Raw genomic sequence first — 23,227 nt, 5'->3', positions numbered from 1 at the left:
CCTGTGTCCTTAGGCCTCCAATCAGAAAAGGAACTAAAGTTTTTACTATAAATTTATTATTACTATGATTCATGAAATTGCTCTCCAAACAGTCTATCTGAACACCCCTTACAGAAAACTGATGTCTAGATGAAATTGAAATGTACATCTCTGGCTTTTCCAAAATATGTTTCCAGCTCTTAAGATATGAAATTTAGGTTGTAACTTCTTGCTCTCTCCACTTGCTTATTATTAAACATCTCTTAGCTTGATTTTGGGGAGTAAAAAGACACAGAGCAATAAGATATAATTTCTGCGTTATAGGCTATCCAGACCCAGCCCTTATTAGTCCACTGAAATTTAGCAGCAGGATCTGTAAGTTAGTTCAGACAAGCCAAGCTGGCAATACAGCACGTATCAGCACGAAGGACAGGACATGCAGATCAAAAGTCCCCTCAGTTCATCTGACTTTCTGTTCCTCTGTGTCTCTGTGCATTAGATTATGGGAAAACTTAACAAAACAAACTAACTCCTATTCCCTTCCTCTCTTCCCCTTTAAGTCCTCCCCCCCCCCTCACAAAATCAAACGGGAGAAAAACAGTCTTCCTACACCTGGACCCTTTGTTCATTATTCTGTGGTTCATCGAAAATTAACATCCGGTTACTGGAGCTTCCTCTCTCTTTGCCAAGGTGCTACAGAAGTATTTTATGCCAACTGGACACCTACGTGCTATTTCTACATGCCTCACACCTCCCTGGCCTGACTAGAGTTTAACCCATTGAACTCCAGCTAGCAGCAATCATGAAGCTGGAAAATGATAGTGAGCAAATAGTTCCTAACAAGTTTAGAAAAAATGTTGCTACATCCACATCCACAGGTAATTCCTAAGAGCAGGCTGATGCTTTCCTATCCATTCCCTACCAAAGTCCCAACCTCAAAACTTTCTAGTCAGACATGAGATATTCGACAGCTTCATGTCCTTTTTATTTTGTTTAGAGAGATTCTCCACTCTTCCAGCAGCATGCCTGTTTGTGCATGTCCCTCTTCTTCCATCTATAAAGACAGGCATACATCAGTGCTTCAGTTTTACAATGCTTCAGTATGTGAGTCGTCATCTCCAGGAAGCTGGGAAATGATGATATGCATGTCATCCATAACAAGATTAGAGAATACATTGCCATGTTGGTGCGTAATACATGTATATGCTGAAGTTTCATCGATTAGGGTACTATAATGAGGATAGAACTGCTCTCATGTTTAACGCAAAGACATGCCAAATCCTTTACCAAATTGCCTATATCGAATATGTCCTATTACACAACACCCTGTTTCAGTCCCATGAACTCATAGAAACTTTGGCTCCTTCAGCTCCTGAGATTCCCAGCCATACAATTGCCTTCCTGCCTCTTTCCTCCCTGCCTATAGGTCTTTGTTTTGCTCACAAAGCAGAGTTCAGTGGATTTCCTGTGCCCCCTCACAGGCCATTACCCTTAAAGCAACATCGTTTGGCTGCAGTAAGGATCTATCTCAAAACCGAAGAAAGCAGTAGGAAGAACGATTGCAGTCAGCCAAGACTACAAGTCTCCAAAAAATGGGTCTTGGGGCTCACATATACTCGGCTCACCAGGAAAAGGTGGAAGGAAGCATGTAGACCGTTACCTCTGAGCTTATAAACTCTGACCTAGTTACTAATCTCCTTCACCTCTTCCTCACCCTCCCTGATCTGCTCCACCATTCTGCGGTTGCTTCTTTACTCCTCCTGCCAGCAGGCTGCAGCTCACCCCTTCCATCTTCATCTCCCCTTGTCCCAGGCACTCTCCCAAGCAGCTCCTTTAACGCATCCTTCTCTAACCCACTCACCCCCGAATCTTCTCTGATAGCCCCTGCAAAACCCAGGCTCCTACTTCTCTTTTACTTTCTCATTTATTCCCTTCTCATTGATTGCCTACTTGCCAGAAGACCAGGTCCTGAGCCCCTCCTGACCCTTCCCGCCCTGCCTGCGAGTCTCAAGAGCTTTTGGAAACGTGAAGCTTGGGACAAAGGGCAGTGTCAGGGCTGTGCCTGCACCAGGACGTTGCTTTCCTGATAGGCATGTGTGCGTATTTTGCACATGGTCATACATTTTAAGGCAGGGAGGTTTTTTCTGTGACACAGGGGATCTGCACCAGGCACCACACAGCAACAGCATCACCAATGAAACTGCTTCCATTCCTAGGTAAGTGAAATCTCCTTCCCTGGGGAGCGAGTGGCAGGTGGGAAGGGAGCAGGGTCTGGCAAGGAGAAATGAGTGGGTTGGAGATGGTGGAGAGCTGCTGGGTTCACGGGACTGAAAGTCCCCGTAGCTTTGATCAGTGCTGCTACCAGATTTGGTAATTGCATGGTTAATTTCATCCCAAAAACAAATCCCAAAAATGCTAGTCTTTATATCACTGTGGGTTTTGTTCTGTAAAAAACAGGAATATTGTGGATTTCCATGGGTTTGGTATTGGGGGTTTTTTTTCTCTCCATCTGCTTGGGAGATTTTTAGATTTCACATGTTATGAACAGTAAAATGACAACAGAATCCCACAGGTTTCTGTTTTAATCTCTGGAAGATGGTCTCCTCTCTCAAAAACAGAGGGAAAAGATTAAACTTGGTGATACCTAAATTGATTTAGATTATATATAATTGTGGAAAAATTGTGTGTAATTTTTAGTCTTTTGAATTTTTCATGAAATTTTAATTTGTCCAAGAAAACAACGCCTCAGTGAGATTTCCTGAAACAATGTAACCTGTAATTGTAACACTAGGCTAGCAAATATCCAGAATAATATTTGGGTAGGGAAAAGCAGAACTCCAGGGGAAGAGAGCATACAAAACGGTCTTTGTGTTCTGTGACTTTTGTTATGTCCTGCTAACAATTTATAGAGTACAAAGTAGAAAACTTACTGTCCCTTCCAAGTTAACTGCCTCATTTCTAACCTATTACAGGGTGTGTATAATTATTCAATGAGTTGTTAGTTTTCTCAAAGGGAGAGATTCCTTTTTTCTTTGTGTTAAAAACCATATGCATTCATATAATGGGAAAGCAGTTAGACCATTTAGGAATCATCCAGTGGATGGAAAAAAGACAATACTTTCCTAACATGGAAGCAGTATTTTAAGAGATTAACTTTAAATAATTTGGATAAGTTTTTAAACCCTAATGTCATAGTGCTGTAAATACTGTGACATGTAATTTTCATCTCTCATACTATGCACATGTGTTAGCTATGCAAGTATGGAAGTGCTTATAAAAATAAAAACTCTGATCAGGGGAATCCTCTTTGGTATTTTTCACTTGATAGGTGTAGGGCAGTTTGGATTACTCTCAATACATAATTCAGAGTGGAAATTCCAGTCTGTGCCTTACTGGAAAGTACTAGAGAGCTTTGAAAGCCTTTCAAATGTTTTCCCCAGATCACTGAGTAACTTCTATGTTGTTTACCAATTTTATACCGGTTGAGCACACATACAAGTTCTTAATCTACAGTGTGTCCTGTTTCTGGCCCCTGGGTTTACCAAAGAAATCCCTGTAGTTGGTGGTCCTTGCCCCATCGTGCGATATAGCTGAGACTGTGATGCTGTTTAGTTCACTGGAATACAGCAATTTTGTGGATACCTTTTGCCTAATCTGGTTTTAGAGTTTGGAATGAAGTTTTCGGATAAAGAAACAAGTCTGATTTTCCTTTGTTCCAGTTCTGATTTCCAGTCTGCTGGACTATGGCTGCACTTCTGCAAGCTGCAACATAACATGCCACAAAGACGCCAGATGTGAAGTTCGGGGTGGGACAACAGGCTGCTATTGCTCCCAAGGATACACAGGAGATGGCATAAGATTCTGTTACGGTAAACAGATTTTACCTGTATGCATTTCTGTTATGTGCTTGCTTGAAAAACTTACTCAAGAGCCCATTAACTCAGGGATTAAACTTTGTGTCACAACACCTTACACTAATGTGTTCTCAAAGCCAAAAACTTCAGCAGTTTCTGAGAAATTCTACAACTTACTCTCAGCCTAGTATTTTAATATAGCATACCGTGCATCTCGGATGAGTATGACCTGTTTTCCAGCTTTCCTTTTCCATGAGAGATGCTGATGTATCTTCTCTGATTTACCATCAGCAACTTCCCTTGTGACTCAGGACTTCCGAAGCTTGGAGTTGGCATGACTGCTGCTTTACAGCCCTCACATCTCATCCACACACATGTAGTGCTAGGCTGCTCTTCCCAGCAGCTGATCATGATCAAATAATACAGCTCCTGGGCTACTCTAGAAGACTGAGGAGGAGGGCTACTCCACAGAGACGTGCCCATGTGTGAGGCCAATGTTAATTTTTCCGCTACAGCTGCTTGCAAGGGAAATATGCCAGAAATTCTACAGAGGGGTCTGCCCCTGGATACCTTTATCTTCCATCCAAAGAAAAGGATATTTTCCTTGCCTTCATTTTTGACTTGTCCTCCACTATGAATAGCTCTAGTACTTATTTCCACCATTAGATAAAATGATGCCCAGCTGCAGGCAGGCTGAAATTCATATGAATCTTGTCAGTTTGTCGGTGTCCTGAGAAGTAGTGATGAATATTAACCATCTGCTTGGTCAGTTTTTGTGTTTCATGCAACTCGGGAAATTTAGAAGTAACAGAGGCACTTCAGTTTGGTATGAGCACAGGTAAGCGGCCCACCTTTAGTTTGGATATTTATAGCTCATTTGCCATGGTGTACTTGGAAGTGTGCTTGTTTTAGGAAAATTTAGAATGCGAAGACCTTTTTTCTAAGGAAGCTGCCTACCCTTTTATAAGCTGAGAATGCTTAGAGAGAAATATAGCTGTCTAAAATAATAAACAATAAGGAATCACAAAAATCATAGAATAATTTAGTTCGGAAGAGACCTCTGGACATCATCTGGTCCAGCTCCCCACTCGGAGAAGGTCCTACTTAGACAAGGTTGCTCAGGGCCTTGTCCAGCCAAGTTTTGAGTATCTCCAAGGATGAAGACTGCACACCTTTCTAGGCCCCTGTTCCAGTGTCTGACTACCATAATTTTGAAAACTTTTTTCTGATATCTAGTTGAGGTTTCTCTTGTTGCAGCTTGTAACTTTTGCCTCTCATGTGCACTTACCACTGTACATTTCTAACAATAGTTTAGTTTCATCTCCTTTCTAAACCCCCGTGACCCCCATTAGGTAGCTGTAGACAACAGTGTGATTTCCCCTTTGCCTTCTCTTCTTAAGCCTGAACAAACACTGTTCTCTCAGCCTCTTCTTTGCATCGTGTGTCATGTAGTCACTAAACATATTTCTTGAATTTAATGCTAACCTTGCCCTAAATATAGGTCAATCGTTATTTGTCTATTGAGCTGGTCAAAAGAAAATAAGAAGAAATGACCTTCACCGCACTAGTATTGTATTTTCACTAATTCAATTTTACTACCATGAGTAAGCTGGTTGATTTGAAAGTTAAGTGCACATTACGTTTGCAGAGTCAAGGGCCTATGCTTGTGAATAATGCAGAGAAAGATGAAAACCAAGTCAATTTTTAGCAATACTACCAGGAACAAATGAAACCACTGCTTACTTATCTACCATGATCAGGTATCCACTATATTGTCTGTACTTTTCTAGAAAGTTATGATTATGAATCATCAATTAAATTTTTGGTAAAGATACCTGTTGTTCTTCACTGACATTACTGATGTTCTTAAATCCATCCATTATATATGTATCCATTATGGCGTCATTAAATCCATTTGTTTGAGGATGGATTTTTCTTACCTTCCATGTTCTTTTTTCTCATACAGTATCTTTTTCTTACTTTCTCTTTTGTCTGTATTTTCTTAGGGAAATCTAAATTCTAAAGTCATAAAAACATTTATTGATCATTTAAAGAACACTCAATACAGTGAAATATGCATTCACAAATCTTGTGAATCAATTAATTGTTTATTAAGAATTATACTAAGTGTTTGGAAACTCAATCTTTAAAATAAAATTTCCAATGTCAGTCCAAACAAACCAGCTACTAGATGTATTTGTGGTGCTTTGGAGTTAAGTGGCAACAGTTTGAAGCAAGCCTCATGTGAGGAGACCAATGTTTTCTCTGGTAAAATACCTCAACAACCACCAAAGTCACTCACCCTCCAGCTAAGCAGCAAAGCTTGTATCAGAACTATGTGGCTGTCGCGCCTGAAAGAGAGACAACGTTTCTCTAGGGCAGCATGTTACAGGGTGCATTATTAATATTGTGTAGTAGTCCTCTAATAGCATAAACAAGTAACCTGAATTTTAATTGGGTAGGCTTTAAAAAGGATTAGAAATATAGGCTAAACCCCATCATAAATAGTTTAAAGCTACCAAAATGTAAAGCAAAACCTCAGTTGTTTAATGATGTATTAGATCTTGCTCTTCTGTGTGGTGAAAGCGGCAGGTATATCTGCTGTTCTGGAGATAGCTACCCATTTTTCTTCAGTGAATAATCAAGCTTTTACAATGATAGTCCAGTCACCTTCAAAGGAGATCATCAATTATGTGCTAATACAGGCATTTTCTAAAAAGTATATATTGTACGTTGTGTTTACATATTTGCTCTTTTAGTTATTTATCCAGGTTGTGAGAGTCGTAATTACTGTCAACAACGTTAGTAATTTCACATAGCGTAGAACCAACTTCTTCATTGTGCTTATCCTGGTAGACTATTAAACCAGAACAGTTGTTGTTTTGAGGGTTTATTCTGGAACAAGCAATTCAAATTCTTTCTCCTTATAAAAATGTTGAACAACAAAAAATGCCAGTTTTCAGGTTAGTCCTTTTAAGCTTGTATAGCGGGAAAACTGTCCCCTTTTATTTATAGGTACATTCTCTTTGTTTTTAAAACGTTTACATTTGTTTCTCTACTTTCACTTGCTTGTAACACCTCTTAAATACTTGTAAAAGTTATTTCTTTGCTAGCTCTGTCTTTTCAATGTGATACACTTAGACATTTTCCCTTGAGTTTACTGTGCTGCAAAAGGCAATAATGCCCTGTTACATTTATTTCCTAGCACCATTATTGATGAATCATGAATCACTGATGTCAGCATACCTTAGGAATGGGGTTTGTTAGTTTTTACTTTCCTCCCTTTGCCAGCTGGCTAAGTGACTTCAGAGAGCTCAAGATTATTGGATTTGCTGTGTATAGATAAAGACATATAGATATGAATTTAATTTCCTGGTGTCAAAGTCATGGCTTTTAAAATAATTATCCTCTTACAATCTTTCCCACAAGATTTCAACCACTTTAAATTAGGTCATGTTTTGGACTTTCCAAAGGCATACTTTGGCCAGTCTAACAAAAAACTAATCCTCTTCATAATCTCATTGTCTTCAGTAAGAATATGTGCAGGAATGCACACAGTCAGGAGAATAAGTGATTGTGGGATCTGGCCTCTTTATATATTGGAATTATAACTTACATAGCAATAAATTCCTTCTGTACAGTATCTTCCAGAAAGCCATAAATGAGTCACCTTGTCAAGCTTTACACCTCTGAGGTACAAAATACTATCCCATTCTTCTTACTTCTTCTTTTGTATTTATATTCCTTGCTTTATGTAGTATTAGATGAGAGAGAACAGCCTCTGAAAATATAACTATTTGCCTTGTAGGACTCTGTTCTTGGGCAGATGTGTATTCTGAATGTAATGCATGAGGCTTTAGCTTCACATTATCATATACCTAATTGAAGTAGCACAGCTAGAGCTCTTGGCATAAAAATAAAAATATATCCAGATAAGACTGATTTATAGTCAAGTGAACTTCCTCTTGTGCAAAAATGCCATGGAATTTTTACAGATAAATAGTGTATATTTGCCACCTTTGTAAATCTATTTCTTTATATAAAAAGAGTCAGCCATATAAATTAGATGTTGCTCATAATCTCAGCTTTCTTCCAAAAGAAAATTAAAAGAAACAAAGAAAATTTCAGATCCTTTAGAGAAGACTGTGGTGGAAGTAAAACTTCATAGAAGCCAATATTTTATTTTTAAAACAGGGAAAAATGAGTTGGCATCATTGATGCTTTCCTAAGCAGCTCTGCTGTTTCAATACTGGCTGCTTCTTGATTGCTGACTGCCAATTTGCTGCTTTGCTGGCACACTGCAGGAAATTAAAGTAAACAGTGTGATCACAGTGTTTACTTTAACTTTGTAAAATACGGAAGGAAAATGAAGCAGTGCTGTTTGTTCCAGGAGGGTAGGGAGGCAAGCAGGAAAAGCCTGAACACAATATCCCTCCCAGATATCCCCTCACAATATTCCCTTGTAAATGTCACTTGCAAATTATACTGCAAAATTAATCAGTCTTACTTGTAAAATAGTTACAGCTCTTCCAGAAATAGTGAGCAGGGACTTAGGCTATCAGGCAAACTTTGTACTGAAGTAAGGCACTGACTTTTTCTGAAGTGCAGTGTAGGAGGATTTATCATTTTCCAGAGGCAAAAAATACATCAGTGCAAAGTGGTATTTTATATCAAAATACAGAATCCCTGTTAGAACACAAGGTAATTTGTGTAAACTCAGTTGAATCAAATTCAAAGCCTACTCAATATCTGAACATAAACATATTTTCTTGTTTTACTGAGGGTCATACAACCAACCCTCTGGCTTTTGCCAGCTGTAAAAAGGACCTTTCCTGTGAGACATCAGCTCCTTGCTCTAAAGTGATGTCACTGTGTCCCATCATCAACTTTTACTGCAGTCACTGAATTTGTTTTGATTCACTGGTGTCACCATTGCTGTTCTGCAGCACCCAACTGGTGTATAGTTTTGAGGGAAATTTTACTTTTCAAATTAACATGACCCTGTAAAACCACTATGCATAATAATTTCATTCTATCCAGAAGTGTCCTTCAATAGAAAATGATCTAATCCAAATTGCTGATTCACCAGAGGAGATTTTTTTTTTTTTTTTTTTTCCTTACCAGCAGGCATACATCACTGGATGTCACTTCTGTGTTTACCAAATAGTCTGAAATCACTGATACGGAAGATCCAATCCACACACTTCCTAAATTCATTTCACTGCTATCAGTTACCACAAGCTATAAAAAGGCAAATTGCAGCTGCTCTAGCATAGCACAGCAGGAGAAAGATATGCCTTAGCCAAACACAAATAACAGGGCTCAACACAGTGGGTGACAGCTTGGAAAACTTGGGATATGCTACACAGGAGGCCAAAGCAGACCACTGATTCTGAGCCCTTTTGACATGCTTCCTATAGCCTCTGGGCTCATCTCTCACTCTTCCTTACCCTTTTTCCTTTCCCCCCCTCCTCCTGTGTCTCCTACTCTCTGCCGCTTTGCCTTGAAATTCTGCTGGATCTTTTACATGGTTTCAGGGTGGAGCATGGTAAAACCAGAGTGTGGGCTGTGTGAAAGGGCAGAAGTCATCTTTGAATACAGAATTCCTACTCCAAGTTTACGTGTCTGGCTTTTTGGTGATCCTAAGAAGGGTTAGGAGGCACCATCCTGTTTGTTGCATATGTGGGTATTATATTTAATTAAGCCCATGCCCTCAGGGTTCCTCTCCAGGGGACAGAAAGTTTTCTTCCCTTCCATGTCTTCATCAGTCATAATATAGCTGAATGTTTTTCACCTTTTCTTGAAGTGCAGAAATCGACCCCTGAGCTGTGCGGTGTTACCCAGCTGAGGTATCTTGATGCCACTCCAAGATCAAACCTGTAGACAGGTCATGGAATTGAAAAGCCTGGACAAATTAGCCAGGAGGATTTGATATTCTGGTGCATGACAGTCCCCTTGCCTGGGAAAGCGTGGGTGTTAAGGTACAGGTTAACATAGCAGGTTCCTGGCCATTTGGGGACCGACAGCTTTATGTACAGCTTTTGCTTTTTCATGTGCAAGATGTTACACTTTTCTGTGAATTTGGGAAGGGTTTGATGTCTATGATGTGTGTAGACTACTGGGGACTAACCAGCTGTTGCATGGTTGCCTTCCAGTTGCAAAAGACGGAGATATGTTTATGTTCCTGGAAATAGCCATACCCTTGGCTAACATTGTTAGTCGAAACAGGTTTTGTAGAGTTGACTTTACTTTTTATAACTGAAATTGCTTATTGTAACTAGCTACTATTGGAAGTGTATTTTAGTTGAAGCCTTAAGAGTAGATGGGGAACTTGAAAGGGGAGAGTGTGTTATAACAGTGCCTGGTGATGTATGAGAACATTAGTCAGATGGAAAGCAGTGCAGGATGTTTGAAGTAACAATACGATCCTGCTGAATAAGACACAGTGGAGGCTGTCTTACTCCAATTGTCTTACCTCTGTGAATGGCTGAGTCCATAAAATTTTGACGTTTTATGCATTCAAAGTGCCAAATCCAGTTTTCTCACTCATATGAAAAAATCCCTCCCAGTTTCTCACTTGTATGAGACAGAGAGAAATCTTCAGAGGTTTAGCTCTCCTTCCTACTGCCAGAAAACACAGTTTGCCTGGGCCAGAGATACAGCCCGCTATAACCATTTGTAGGATTGACCCTGCCTTTGATAAGCCTTGGACCAAGCCCATGATAGACTCATTACATTCACAGATTTGAGCCCCCCCCCCCCCCCCCAAAAAAAAAGCAGCTCTATCTTTTTTTCCATGGTTTTTGTTTACATTTTCTTGAAATGTTACTTTGAGCATGACTAAAATACAGTAATGCATTTTTTGAGTGGGCCAGGAAGAAACAAAACTTCCTCTTGTTACATCTTTAATTGTATCCAGTCTCTTTTTTAAGTTAGTCCTGTTTGCATCTAAAAAGAGTTTTAAAAATGTGTGTAGATGATGTGGTAGAAAAGAGTTATTTGTCTCTCTCAGAAATGTACCCAAATGTTCAAGCTGATCAGCTGCACATGGATGGTTTCTTATATGTTTAACAAAATGTGTTTTAACCCTTGCCAAGTAATGCTAATTTCCTTTCTTGAGAAAATACTCTTTTCATCCTGCTTTATGGTACTAAGAATCAATCAACATGTTACATGTTTAGAGGATGTGGGAAAATTCGTTTAAGTAGCTTTAAACTTATTATTTCAGAGTCTGCTCATTTTATGTTTACTAGAGATACGATTCACTTCCTGTATCTCTAGCATCTGAAGCGGTCCCAAAAGGTCCATCAGTAACAATGCATTCTTCTCACTTGCTGGTTTAAAGTAAAAGGGTGGAAGAGATTTCGAGAACAGTTATACTCATACATGTATATAAATGTACACAATTGTGTACACAGGGACCTATGTAAAATAGGTATGTGAATAAAAAGTAACCTTTTCCATGAAAAAAATGCAAAGCAATCTCAAAATTGTCAGTTTTACTCATTCTGTGGTTGTATAGTTGAAATTAGCTTTTGCTAAGGAAAGACTGGGATTTATTGGAAAGAAATTGCTTCCATAAATTCCATTTCCTTGAGACATCTTCTGTACCTAGGTTTGCACACGCTAGAGCCCGCCATCAGATTCTGCAGCTGCCCTTGGGGCTATGAAGTTAGTGTTACCCACATAACAAGGAAAGTATCATAAGGCATTACACACATAAGAGACCATGATGTCATTTCTGCACCGCTACATTGATTTACATATAATATCCCACCAATGTGACACACTCATTTTACTTTTGTCTCTGTTCAATAAGCCATAGAGTTGAATAGTAGAAAAGTGTTCTCTTTAGGATTGTTTTTGCTTTTTTTTGTTTGTTTTCCTCTTCTAGAATAAACTGCCCAGGAGTGGTGAAGTTGTCTGTAACCTCATTTGAAATGTGTAATTTATCTAGGATGATATGCTGGTGCACAATTTTTCTGTGTATGACTGTGAAAAATTGCCAACTGAGCTGTTGGCAGACAGAATATCAAACCCCGCTCAGCCCTGTGTGTATGAAAGACTTTAAGAAGGTAATTGACACTTTGGGCCTCTATTTGCCAAAGAAAGAGATAATGACGTTCTCCAAGAAGATTAGAATCTAACCAAACATTGTGCTCTAAATATAGAGCACAAAGCCAGGTGATGTTTGTGAAAATGCTGCTGAGCTGCAGAAGGAGGAGGAGGGGGCTGAAGGACTGCAATTTTGCACTGTATATTTTTTAGGTACACAGATTTAATTTAGAGATTATGGCTTGAAAATGAAATTTACAGTATGTGTGTTTTTCGGCGATAAGAAATTGATTTTGTGACCTTGGTACACACTAATTGAAATATCTGGCACTGTGTTTTGCTGAGGTTAAAGGAAGCCATATACGCCTGGAACCGCATTCTTTTTTCACCTTGAACTGCGCAGTTAATCACAACCACAATCACTGGCAGGAAGGAAGCTGCTGTTTTGCTGTGGTACAAGGAAGCTGAATAATCTCTGTTCATTGTCTAATGGATAGGTGGTTGTGCGATTACTTCGGGCTAAGTTTAAGAGATTCGCGATAACTTCAAAATGGAGACTTCTGGTGGAATTAACGTTCAGTGAGCACCAGGGGCCGGAGCTTCACCTGCTGCCGTGCAGCGGACAGAGTGAGCAGGCAGGTCTGCAGGGCAGAGGCGCGGGGGATTCTCCTTTCATCTATCTGCCCACCGCAAGCGTGGCTGCTCATTTAGGGCTGAGACAGCTCTGTCCTGCGCTCTTTGCCGCTGTGCCAGGAGATGTTACAGGGAAGAGGCTCTCTGGTTGTGCTTTTCCGCATGCTGTTCACTGGCGGGGAGGAGAGAGAAGCACATGGGCTGCTCTGCCCTTGGACTGTTATTCCTGTGCATCCGCCCGCTCAAAAGGCCGGTTGTAGTGTTTAGGAACAGCAGCTATGCCCCAAGGGACTCTGCTGGTCTCTTTTTGATTTAATATGTCTGCTTTATTTAACCGGGTTTCTGTCTTAGCTTAGACTTGTACAACTGTGACAGTCTAAAGTTGTCTATAAACTAGTGTGGCAGGGTGTCCCATTATTTTGCTTATTACTTAATGTTGCACGTTTGTAACGTTGGCACAGGATCATGTTTTTCAAAAAGGAAAATGAAAGCTCCTGAAAAGCCTTGACAATAAATGGTTATTTGCTCAAAAACAGCTGAGTCCAATCTTTGTTTATGTTAGTAGGCTTCATGTAATGGTGTGGCAATAAAGAAAAATAGCTCTTCAGGATATGCATTGGCTTTTATGTTTTATTTGTAATGAAAGCTATGCACATAGGCAGCAATCTACATAAGTTACAGTGAGGGAGAACATAAGCATAGATGGTGACTCGCATGTTTATATATTTAATATTTATTTGTGGCAAAGCGTCTGAATCTCAATTTTAAAGAATGTGAAATTAGGCTGAGGTATTGCAGTTTTCATTCCCAGAAACTTACCAAAGGCAGACTAAGAGAAAACGTGAATTCGTCCTACACCTACAGGACACGGCTGCTTCTCTCCCGCCCCATCTGCACAGAGGAGCTGCAGGTCCATTCCCACGACTGTTGCCCTGTCTTCTCATGTTCAGTCCCACGTTGGGAGAGAAGCCAGTGACCCTCACTGCCCTCCTAATGCTGTAATGGCTTTTGGGTATCCCCAGAGTTCAAATGGGCTGAGGGCAGCACAGCCCTGGCTCACAGCTTGCATCAGAGTGTCATGGGGGGCAGGGAGTTATTGCAGCAGTGATCTCTGCGTCACATGAAAGTCTTCATCACTGATCTCTGTAACATCAGAGGCCCTAAAGAAATGCCAGAGAAGCTCTTCAGGATGTTGGCAAGAACTGAAAGAGAAGTTCAGCTAAGCTCTGCAGGCCTGAATAGGAGCTCTGAGCCTTGCGTTAGTTCTTTGTGGTGATGGGAATGGAGTAGGTGGAAGTACAGTGGAGTCCTTGCCTTACTTCTTGTCTTGAATAAATCATTTTGGTAGGTAGCATTGATCCTGAGGAAGCTCTGCCTTTTCAAAATCAGCCTGTAAGAAGTTCAGAAGGGAGATCAGTGGAAGCTGGAGGCACTCAGTTGAACAGGTTCAGGCCCTTTGTACCTATCCAAAATATTTCATTATTTAGAGCTATGATAAAGCATGCATCAATTCATAAATATGACCCACTGTGCAATACAAAAATATCAATATTTCTGTCCCATTGTGTCAGGGATATCTGGTGCATAAGAAAGAATTTCATCTGCTTAACTACTACAGAGAAAATGGGAGAAGCAAATAGCCTTCAAAAGTGTATTGACTTGAAAGGAGAGATGGGGAGAAGTTTCTAAAACTTAACACAGCTTTTTGTCTGGGCCAACCAAAATAGAAACTGTACGGGGGAGCAGTTGTAAACGATGCAGAGCTGCAATTTGGCTGCTTTTTTAGGGTTGTCATGAAAATCTTGGTATTTTGATTCCACAAAGCTTTCATCACACTCAGCTCCAAGGTTAAAATCTAGGAAATTTTTAGTAAAGCCGTCTTTAGAAAATGAGGTCGCTTCAGGGGTGCATCATACAGCATCACTGCTCTCACAGGAGAAGCTAGATATTCAGTCCTAGGTGTGTCGGGACACAGTGGTGGGCTGCAGAAGTGTTGAGCTCCATTTGTATCCTTTTGCACAGGAGGGCTGAGGCTTAGAAGGATGTCAAAGGAGAGCCTGCGATAATATTTACACAGCTGTGGGCTGCAAAGAAAAGAACTGTTAACTGAACTTTTTGTACATCCTCTTGAATAAACAGGTAGTATGCTAATACCACCAAATGCTTCTTGTTGGAGGGGAGGGATGTGCTAAAAGGCCTCTGGGCTGTATTCTCTGTTCTCAGAGAAAACTATTGCAGCTTTTATTAGCTGTAAAGTGCTTTTGAATTATTACTTAAGTTTTGGCCTTAGACTGATGAACAGTCAGAAAACTTTTAACCTGACAATGGCACATTACCCTCAAGGAATGCCATGCAGACAGCAGCATTCAAGTTTAAGCTTGATACTCAAACTAGTAAGGGGTCTGTGCTGCAATAGCAGGTCTGGTTTTGAGTGCTGCAACAAAAATCCAAGTGCAGGGCTCTTGCTGCTTTCACTGGCAGCGTGGTAAAAATAGTCTCTTGATAACCTGTTGCCTCTGTTCTTGTTGCAGTAAGCAATGGCGAGAGCACAGGTGAGTATGGTAATGTATTTTATTATAGTTTCCTGCAGAAGGGGTGATGCTGATGACTTTCCTCCGACAGGGAGGTGACTTGCGATTGACTCTTGCAAGCCACAACCGCTCTAGAACACAAAGCCACAGCTAGGGGTGGATTTTCCAAAGAAATCTATGTTAAGCACTTTTGAACTGTCTGGCTCTATCCTAGGTGCCTAAAGCAGGACTAAGTTGTTTCAAAAGAATAATCCCAGTTGTGGGTGCTGAGCAATTGAAAATCTGTCCCTGAAGTGCCTTTTTTTTCCCTATCATCTGTTGGCAGTTTGGGCTTTTGATTGATTTATTACTTTATTTTTAACTGCAAAGACCCTTTAATTAGGGAGGGGAACTATGTGAATGAGCTGGAGCTGCTGGTGGTAGCAACTCCTTGCCGTCGGAGATTTGGTAATTAAATAAGTAGATAATATCCTCCTTATTGAGAAGATTTAGAAAATCATAAGGACTTTGCATTATTACAGTGTTTAACATCCGCAAATGGAGGAAAAAAACCCATAATGGCAATTTTCATTAGCTGCAATGCATGCGGAGGGCTCTTTTTCTTTCTTTGAACAGCCAAACACTAAACAATTCCTAAATCCCTCCTTGTTACTTATGTTTTCTTCTTGGTGGTTAAAAACCCCATAAAGCAGAAATTGAAGACTTGCTATTAAAATACTTGCTGACAGCTCCATTCAAAACATCCTTTCAAATAGTGCTATCACATCATGACTCATCTGCTATTCTGATGTCGTTGCTTTAACAACAAGCACCTTCCTTCTTGGTTAGGGCCCATCTCTTTTCATTGGAAAATTCTTCCTTTAGACGCTTTACTGAATCTCCGCTGTAAACAAGTCTTTCTGTGGTGTGGTACCGTTTGTGTTACAGAACACCTGTAACCCCCCAAAAAGCGCAGGAACAGGCTCACTGGGGATGAAAAACGAGAGACGGTCACAGCACGAGAAAGAAACCCTAGCCTTTTTGACCTCCTCACCTGGACCGTACGGGCGTGAGCGCCCTGTGCAATTAGCGTAAGGATTCGGGGTTTCGGGCTCAGTGTAACAACCCCACATCCCTCTGTACCCGCCGTGGGCTGCAGAGCTAGGATGCAGCGCCGCGCTGACTCTGCCAGGGCCAGACTTTCGTCTGGTGTAAAGCAGCACAGCCCTGGCGATTACAGCAGAGTTGTGCAGCTCCCACCAGCTGAAGACCAAACCCAGGAACGGCCTGGGGATTAAGTGGTCCCCAGTGAAGCAGGGTGAATTTCACTCTTGAAGCTTGAAGTTAGAATTATTTACAGTCACTTTAACAGGACAACAGCTGCTCTTTAGCTAGAGATGAGCCAACAGCACTGAAAGAATTTGGATCTGAATTGCAGATGGATGGATTTCAATTTGATTCAAGTAGCTGGACTGCGCGATTCTGTACTGTAAGCTCTCAAAGTCAGAGCTTGAGAGAAAAATCATTAATTTGGAAGCTGATACTCTGAAAGACTTTTATGAAGCAATATATTTTCATAGCAGACACAGATCAATTTAAAAGTAGTAATCAAGGGCCATGTGCTACGTGTTCACGGACAGAAAATGTAGAGAATCCAGCCAGAGCCAGACACTTAACATTCAGAGCATTCAGACTAGTGCTGAGGATATTGCCTCTATGGAAAATAGTATGGTTCAGAATTAAAGTATTGTGAATTTGTGAGATAATCACAATGCTGTGCAGATATAAAGATGCTGCCCAACTGCTGCCAGAAACAAACTCAACATAACTTTTCTAGGCAAATTTGGGTTTAACTTCTGTACAAATTTTCATGGAAGGAAAAGTCTCTCAAATATTCCACGGAAAAGATGTGTTCAATTCTTGAGACAAAAGAGAAAATTATAATATAATAGAACCCATTGAAATGACTTTTTATCATCTTCGAAAGGCATTCTCTAAATTCAAAGTAACTACACCAGTTTTCATCAAAGGAGGTTCAAGCCCAGGAATTTTTCCCTTGCCAGTCCTAAGAATTTTATGAGATGTAACATTCCCTTAAAAAATAAAGCATCCACACACTATTGTTTTATGTCATGCAAGTAATAGCATTGTACAAAAACGAATTTTATATTTACTTGGATACTACTACAACTAAAGTCCTCCTAGAAATATTTAACCTTGCTCCCTTAGTAGTCTCTTTGGGGATGCTTAGATGAAAAAACAGTGGCCACTGGCAATGATAGGTATTTCAAAAGTCTGAATCATTTCTTCTCTTACAGCAGTCATTGACGGACTCTGCTCTGTGCCATGCTGGTCTGAAATCAGATCCTCAAGCATTCAGGATTTATACTTGGAGCCAGACATGGTTCTCACTCCTTTGCTGAAGTTGTCCTCTGTCATAAATTGAAGCAACCTGAAGGCACCTCCATGTGCATTACTTATGCCCTCTCAGGTTGATTTTTCTCCAGTTTTCCACATCAATTTTTACCATCCAGGAAGGAAAGTAGGGAATAAAGAAGTCTTTAATGGGTGGCTTTATTTTAGCTGGTGTGTTAAGGTTTTCTGTGGGAGTGACAGTGAAGTGTGGTTATCCTGAGTACCTTTTGAACTCTGTTGTCTTGCACTAAATAAAAGACATAAGAAAAAAAAAAAAGGTTTTTTGAAGAGTTGAAAGTTTTGCGTAAATAACCTGATGTGAAAAGTTATACTGTAAACTCACATATACTGAAGAATCCACATGGAAGGGTAATTTCACTTTGTATTGAGCCATGAAAATAATTTGACCTTGAGCTTGCATTTCCCTAGCCACCAAAGTCAAGCAAACTCAAAAAGAAAAATAATACGAAGCCAGCTCTCAACAGTTACAGGTCTTGTGGAATGTTTTGTTTGCTGCAACTATTCAAAAGCATTTTTATGTGAGATGTTCCTATCTATTTTGCTTGGCTTCATTTTGAGTAATATAATGCTTTCTTAAGAAGCAAAATTTTATTTGAACTGAAGAGTCTGGTTAGACCTACAGTCTACTTTGATTTTTCTACTCCTTGGGCTATAAAGTAGTAGGGAAAGATTCGTTATAAATACACACACGTATATAGAGCATACTGTCTATGTACATTTAAAAGGCATTGAAACTATCTGAATTCCTTTAAACTATATAAAAAGTCCAAAATCTTAATTCACAAAGTTTAGATTCATATCCAATTCATCATACAAATGTGGTTTATAAATGCATAAGAAATAAATAAAAATATGCTGTAGTTAAGCACTCTGCATATAGTTTCACTGAAATAGATTACGACAATGGAATACTTTCACAGGTTTTTCCATAGCACGTAGAGTGTAGTGCTTGAAAAAAAATCTTCTTTCTTTCATTCTGTAATGTATCCATTAGGCAGCTGCTGCAGATAGCTAGAGAATTTATTTTTGCTTTTACACCTCTAAGCGGGTTCAACTGGGGGGGGTGTGAGTTGCTCATGGAGAGTTAAATTCCTGAAAGAGCTTATTACCTCTGTGTCAGTTTTTACGACTTCTGTTCTCTTCATGTTAATAGTATAAGTAAACAAGGTATACAAAGAAAATGGCGAGATTTTTACCACTGATTTCTCCTAAGAAAAGCAACATAATATAGTGATGTGAAGACAGATGACTTTGTATTACATTGCTATATGCTACTCTATAGCCCGCAACCAGACAAAATCTTAGAAAATCCCAAATGCTGAAATTTATTGAGACTAGAAAATGAGAGTGAAGCCTTTCCTAGGATCTTTTGGGGAAATGTGATAATTAATAATTATCTCCTAGCTGATATTGTTGTTATTTCTCCGCTCCAGCCTTTGACAGACCAGATGTAAACTGCTTTTGGCTGGTCTGTCAGTGGGTTCCCATTATTATCAGTTGGGGTATAAAACCCTCCCTCACATATTTCTATAGGTAAATCCAGTCTCTGACTCTTCCCATTCCCACCCCCTCTGCTTTCCCTCTGTATAATATCTCTGTCCTGATTGGTGTTAACAACATCTAGTAATTTAGTATCATCTGTGAATTTAATTCTCAGGCTGTTCATCTCTTTTTCCAGAGCATTAATAAATATGTAAAATAAAACTGGGCTTAACACCAACTCCTGTGGCAACCCAACTGGATACCTCTTCACAGCTCAGTGCAGTGCTGTTTGTCATGACTCATTATCCTTTGTTTACATTCCTTCAGCCAGTTTTCAATCCACATGACAGCACTCTTATCCAAGACATTATAAATTATTTTTCTAATAAGATTTTGTGAGCCACTGTATCAAATGCTATATTACAGCCCAGATATATTGCAGCCACTCTGTTCCTTCTGTACGCTAACCCAGAAAATGGTGAAGAAGCAATTACCTTTGTCTGGCATGATCTGTTGTTTGAAAATACAGACTATTTATTGGGCATGGTTGCCATGTTGTTCCAGATTATCTTTACACTCATAATATTTATTCCATTATTTTAGAAGAGATCGAGAGCAATCATACCAGAAGATAACTGCAGGTTCTCTCTCCCTCTCTTCCCCTTTTTCTTGGAAGACTTTCAGCCAGCTATTGCTGAGATTCATACCTAGTGTTTTAAGATGAAGGGTGCAGTTTATCCCAAACATATACCCTTCAGCAATGGGGCATCACCTGAGGAGTACCACCAGAGCACAAGGAACGGCAGAGAGACAGGACTGGCTATAATCTAGGTGATACAGTCAGAGAGAAAGGACAGAAAGGAATGGCATGGCCATTAGGAGCTGGAGGAGGACTGCCATGATGGTCTGAACAGAAGAAAGGAGCAGAGGAAGTCAAAGAGAGTGTCAAAACTGGGAGTCGATTTCACGGGGGAATTCTAGAGCTGCCAGCTCTAGAGGAGGATCCCTAAGCTGTCACTCATTCAGTGATTTTTTTCTGGTGCTGTTCAAACTAGGAGCCATGCCTTGCTCTCTTTCATGGTAATTCTTGTGCTGCTTTTTGCATCACATGCCACTTGGGGCTTCGGAAAACAATTTAAAAAATAATCCAGTTGCTCTGTATGAATTCAGATGTGGGCATCAGATTTGTGCACTGTGCAGTTGGTATCTGTAGCCCACCTCTTCTTGTGCCATCTGGGCCATGTAGATTACTGGGGACAGGAGCTTTTGCTCTCATGACCCCATGTTTAGGTCTTGTCCCTTACTCAAAACAGAAATACACGGACAGACCTCGCACTGGCTTTACCAAGAGCTATTCTTGCCTGAGAACGGCAGGATCACACCAAGGATCAAATCCTCTTTGTGGAGGGATTACATTTCCTGCCAAATATGTGACATGCTCAGTTTCAAGCACATACAGAATAAATCTGTGACAAGACAGACATTTAACAGTGGCTTAGTATCCAGGACTGTCATGGGAGACAGCTCTCAGCATCTGATCTAGCAAGATCTTCTGGTCAATGTCTGCATGACCTTGGGATCCACCTCTCCAAAATAATTTCTGGGGATGGTGTCTAATGAAGATTTAGTACTAATTTATATATACTGCACAAGTGTGGATTCATACAGTTAAATTATATTGGGACGTGACCCCTGAGAAACCACTTCTAAAGAAACTAGTTTTCCTTTCTGCCAGCTCTTGTCACTGCTCTGCAAGTCTTCACTGTCTTCTTTGTGTCACTTACCCACGCTTATCCTTGGACTTTAAAACACATTCATCAAAGAGATAACAGGTTTCATTTTGTATATCACTAAGGATTATCCTGTGAAAACAATGCTACTGGAAATATGTGATGGCTGACTTGTAAGGAATGTGTGGACGCTTTGTACATATTACAAAAATTTCAGTCCAGCTCCTGGAAAAAAACCAACATAAACTTGCTCAAGAGGTTCCTGTTTCTTGCCGTGTTGTGTGCCTGCTCTGAGAGCTCCCGAAAGCCAAACTTCCTGTGCTGGGGACAATCAGAGAGGCAGATGCTGTCACTTCCACCCTGGAAACTAACTGCCAGTGCAGTTAATACCCTGCTCAGACTGCTCTCTTAGGAAAGTATGGGTAAAAGTGTAATGAGATATTTCCTTACACAACTATGCAAAAACACAAGAAGAAAGAAAAAAAAAAAGGAAAAAAAAATGATAAGGAAGTTTTAAACCAGATATGACAGCCTTAAAAATTTCGCACCACCTTCCTCCTCTGGAATTAAAGAATGTTTAAGGCAGACTAACTTGGGGTATGTCAGCATGACTATATGATCCCAGGATCTAACCCATACTTCAAGATTGCACCGATTGGAATAACGCTTTCATGAATAACATAATGCAGGATAAAGTGTTGTTTATGATTTCTTTTCTCAGCAGATCAGCTATGTACATCTTGTAACACAGGCTGGCTCTGTGGAATATCAAGCACGGTGAGAGACCTGTTAGAAAATGAATTACATTATCCAGCCAAAGCAATATCAGAAATGTCCCAGAGTCTACACTATCTTAATGTTGATTTAAAATCATATATTCATATTACCTTTTTATGTCTAGTAAAGCAATGTGATGGAGCCTTTCTTTTGCCAAAGTTGTATTATCCCATTTCTCTGAGTTAGGTAAACTGTAATGTGTCTGCTTTACAGATGGGTAAACTTAGCATAAAGAGAGAGAAGCCATTGTTTTCAGTCAAGAATGCCTAAATGTAAGCACTTTCATCTATATTGGCCATCCATAGTGGCAGTGGCTCTGAAAATGAGCCTTTTTCCATTCATTTATATGACAGATTATTTTACTTTAAACGATTCTTGGATAAAATACATTAGGCATCCCTAGGGCAGGAACTTGAAATCAAGACTCCCACATGAAGACACTGCCTGCCCGGCTAGAGAGATGCGCTCATGGGCTCAGGGTGATTGAATTGCTTTTGCCAACTGGAGCAGTTCAGCAGGAGGGATGGGGTGTGTTCTGCGCAGGTACTGCCTGCAGCTGGGTCGTTAGGGTGCTTTTCAGGGCCAGGGGAGAGCAGGTTTGGTTAGGACTGCCTTTAAACTCCTGCATGCTAAAATACTGCTTATGAAGAGGACATTACCACCACCTCCTTCTCTTGCTCCTTTTCTTCTTCCTGTGTTTGAATAAAAGTGACTGCAGCTGCACCGAGCATAGCACAGGTTCCCATAGGTGTGTTAGGTGTATTATGTTTATAGGACCCCATCCCCCTGGCAAAGAGTTCCCAGTGGAATTGAGGGATCGCTAAAAAATAGAGACTGGGCTGATTATTGCTGGCAGGGTCGAGGCAGTCCTGAGCATATCAAGGAGCACACACAGGCATTTGTCAAAGTCCTGCTTTTGGTGCCAAAATCCTTTTGTCAAGTTGTGACTAAAGAAATAAGTAGCCACAGAACAAGGAATTAGAGTACCCCAGTCAGTAGCCAGTCATTTCCAGCCGGCATTTTGATAAATGTTGTATAAATTATAGTATAGTATAAATTATAGGCATATAAATTACAACTTGTAGCATGGAACATTGGACCTGCTGGGGATTTTAGCCTGCATGTATGGCATAGCCAACATACAGTTTCCATCATTTTAATAACCTTTATAGAGCAGGTGGCTGATGCAGTTAATGCTGCTATCATTTTTCTTTCCTTGTGTGATTTGCTGTGATGACAGTTCCATCGTTTCATTTTGAGTATTTAAGGCTATTAGGAAGCATTTTTAGGCAATCATCTAGTGTAGGTATTTTTAAGCAGGCCTAAAGCATATAGGGAGTCACCCTCTTTCACATTACATATTTCTAAATAAGTATATGACATGTTCTATGTTAATCTGTGGAAAAACTATGGACAAGATCACCAGCTGTGATAAACTGCCTAGCTTAATATAGTTAGATGGAGTTATGCCCTTATATTCCAGATGGGGATCAAGCCCAACATCCTGCAACTACAAAGATTTCAAAGATGTGAAACATTTCTAAGTTAATTGAAATGTATATTTTGCATTTCAAAGATAAAATACAGAAACCAATATGTCATCAAACCATTTAATTTTCTTCCAAGTTTGAGAGTAAATTGACAAGAGATCAGCAATTGGCAGGAGAACAAATGAAACATATTGAAAGAGCCAATTTGCTGGTATCAAGGGAGGCAGATGTGTCAGTTTTACATCTGCTCAAGCAAAGTCCTTGTTGCTGTTTTTTCCCCT

The 23,227-nt window shown here is 40.1% G+C and overlaps 1 protein-coding gene across 1 annotated transcript in view; it reads left to right on the top strand.

Moving 5' to 3' along the window:
• Positions 1-2,173: 2,173 nt before the first annotated feature.
• ELTD1 (EGF, latrophilin and seven transmembrane domain containing 1) overlaps positions 2,174-23,227 on the top strand; it is a 74,868-nt gene continuing 53,814 nt past the window's right edge. The window contains exons 1-2 of the mRNA XM_010582559.1: positions 2,174-2,195; positions 3,699-3,848. Coding sequence (XP_010580861.1) covers positions 2,174-2,195; positions 3,699-3,848 — 172 coding nt within the window. The remainder of the gene's footprint in view (positions 2,196-3,698; positions 3,849-23,227) is intronic.

This window comes from Haliaeetus leucocephalus, unplaced genomic scaffold (genome assembly GCF_000737465.1).
Source record: "Haliaeetus leucocephalus isolate CR32 unplaced genomic scaffold, Haliaeetus_leucocephalus-4.0 Scaffold848, whole genome shotgun sequence".
In the NCBI taxonomy this organism is placed as follows: domain Eukaryota; kingdom Metazoa; phylum Chordata; class Aves; order Accipitriformes; family Accipitridae; genus Haliaeetus; species Haliaeetus leucocephalus.
Note: the sequence above shows the minus strand (reverse complement) of the source record. Positions and strands in the feature narration are given on the sequence as shown.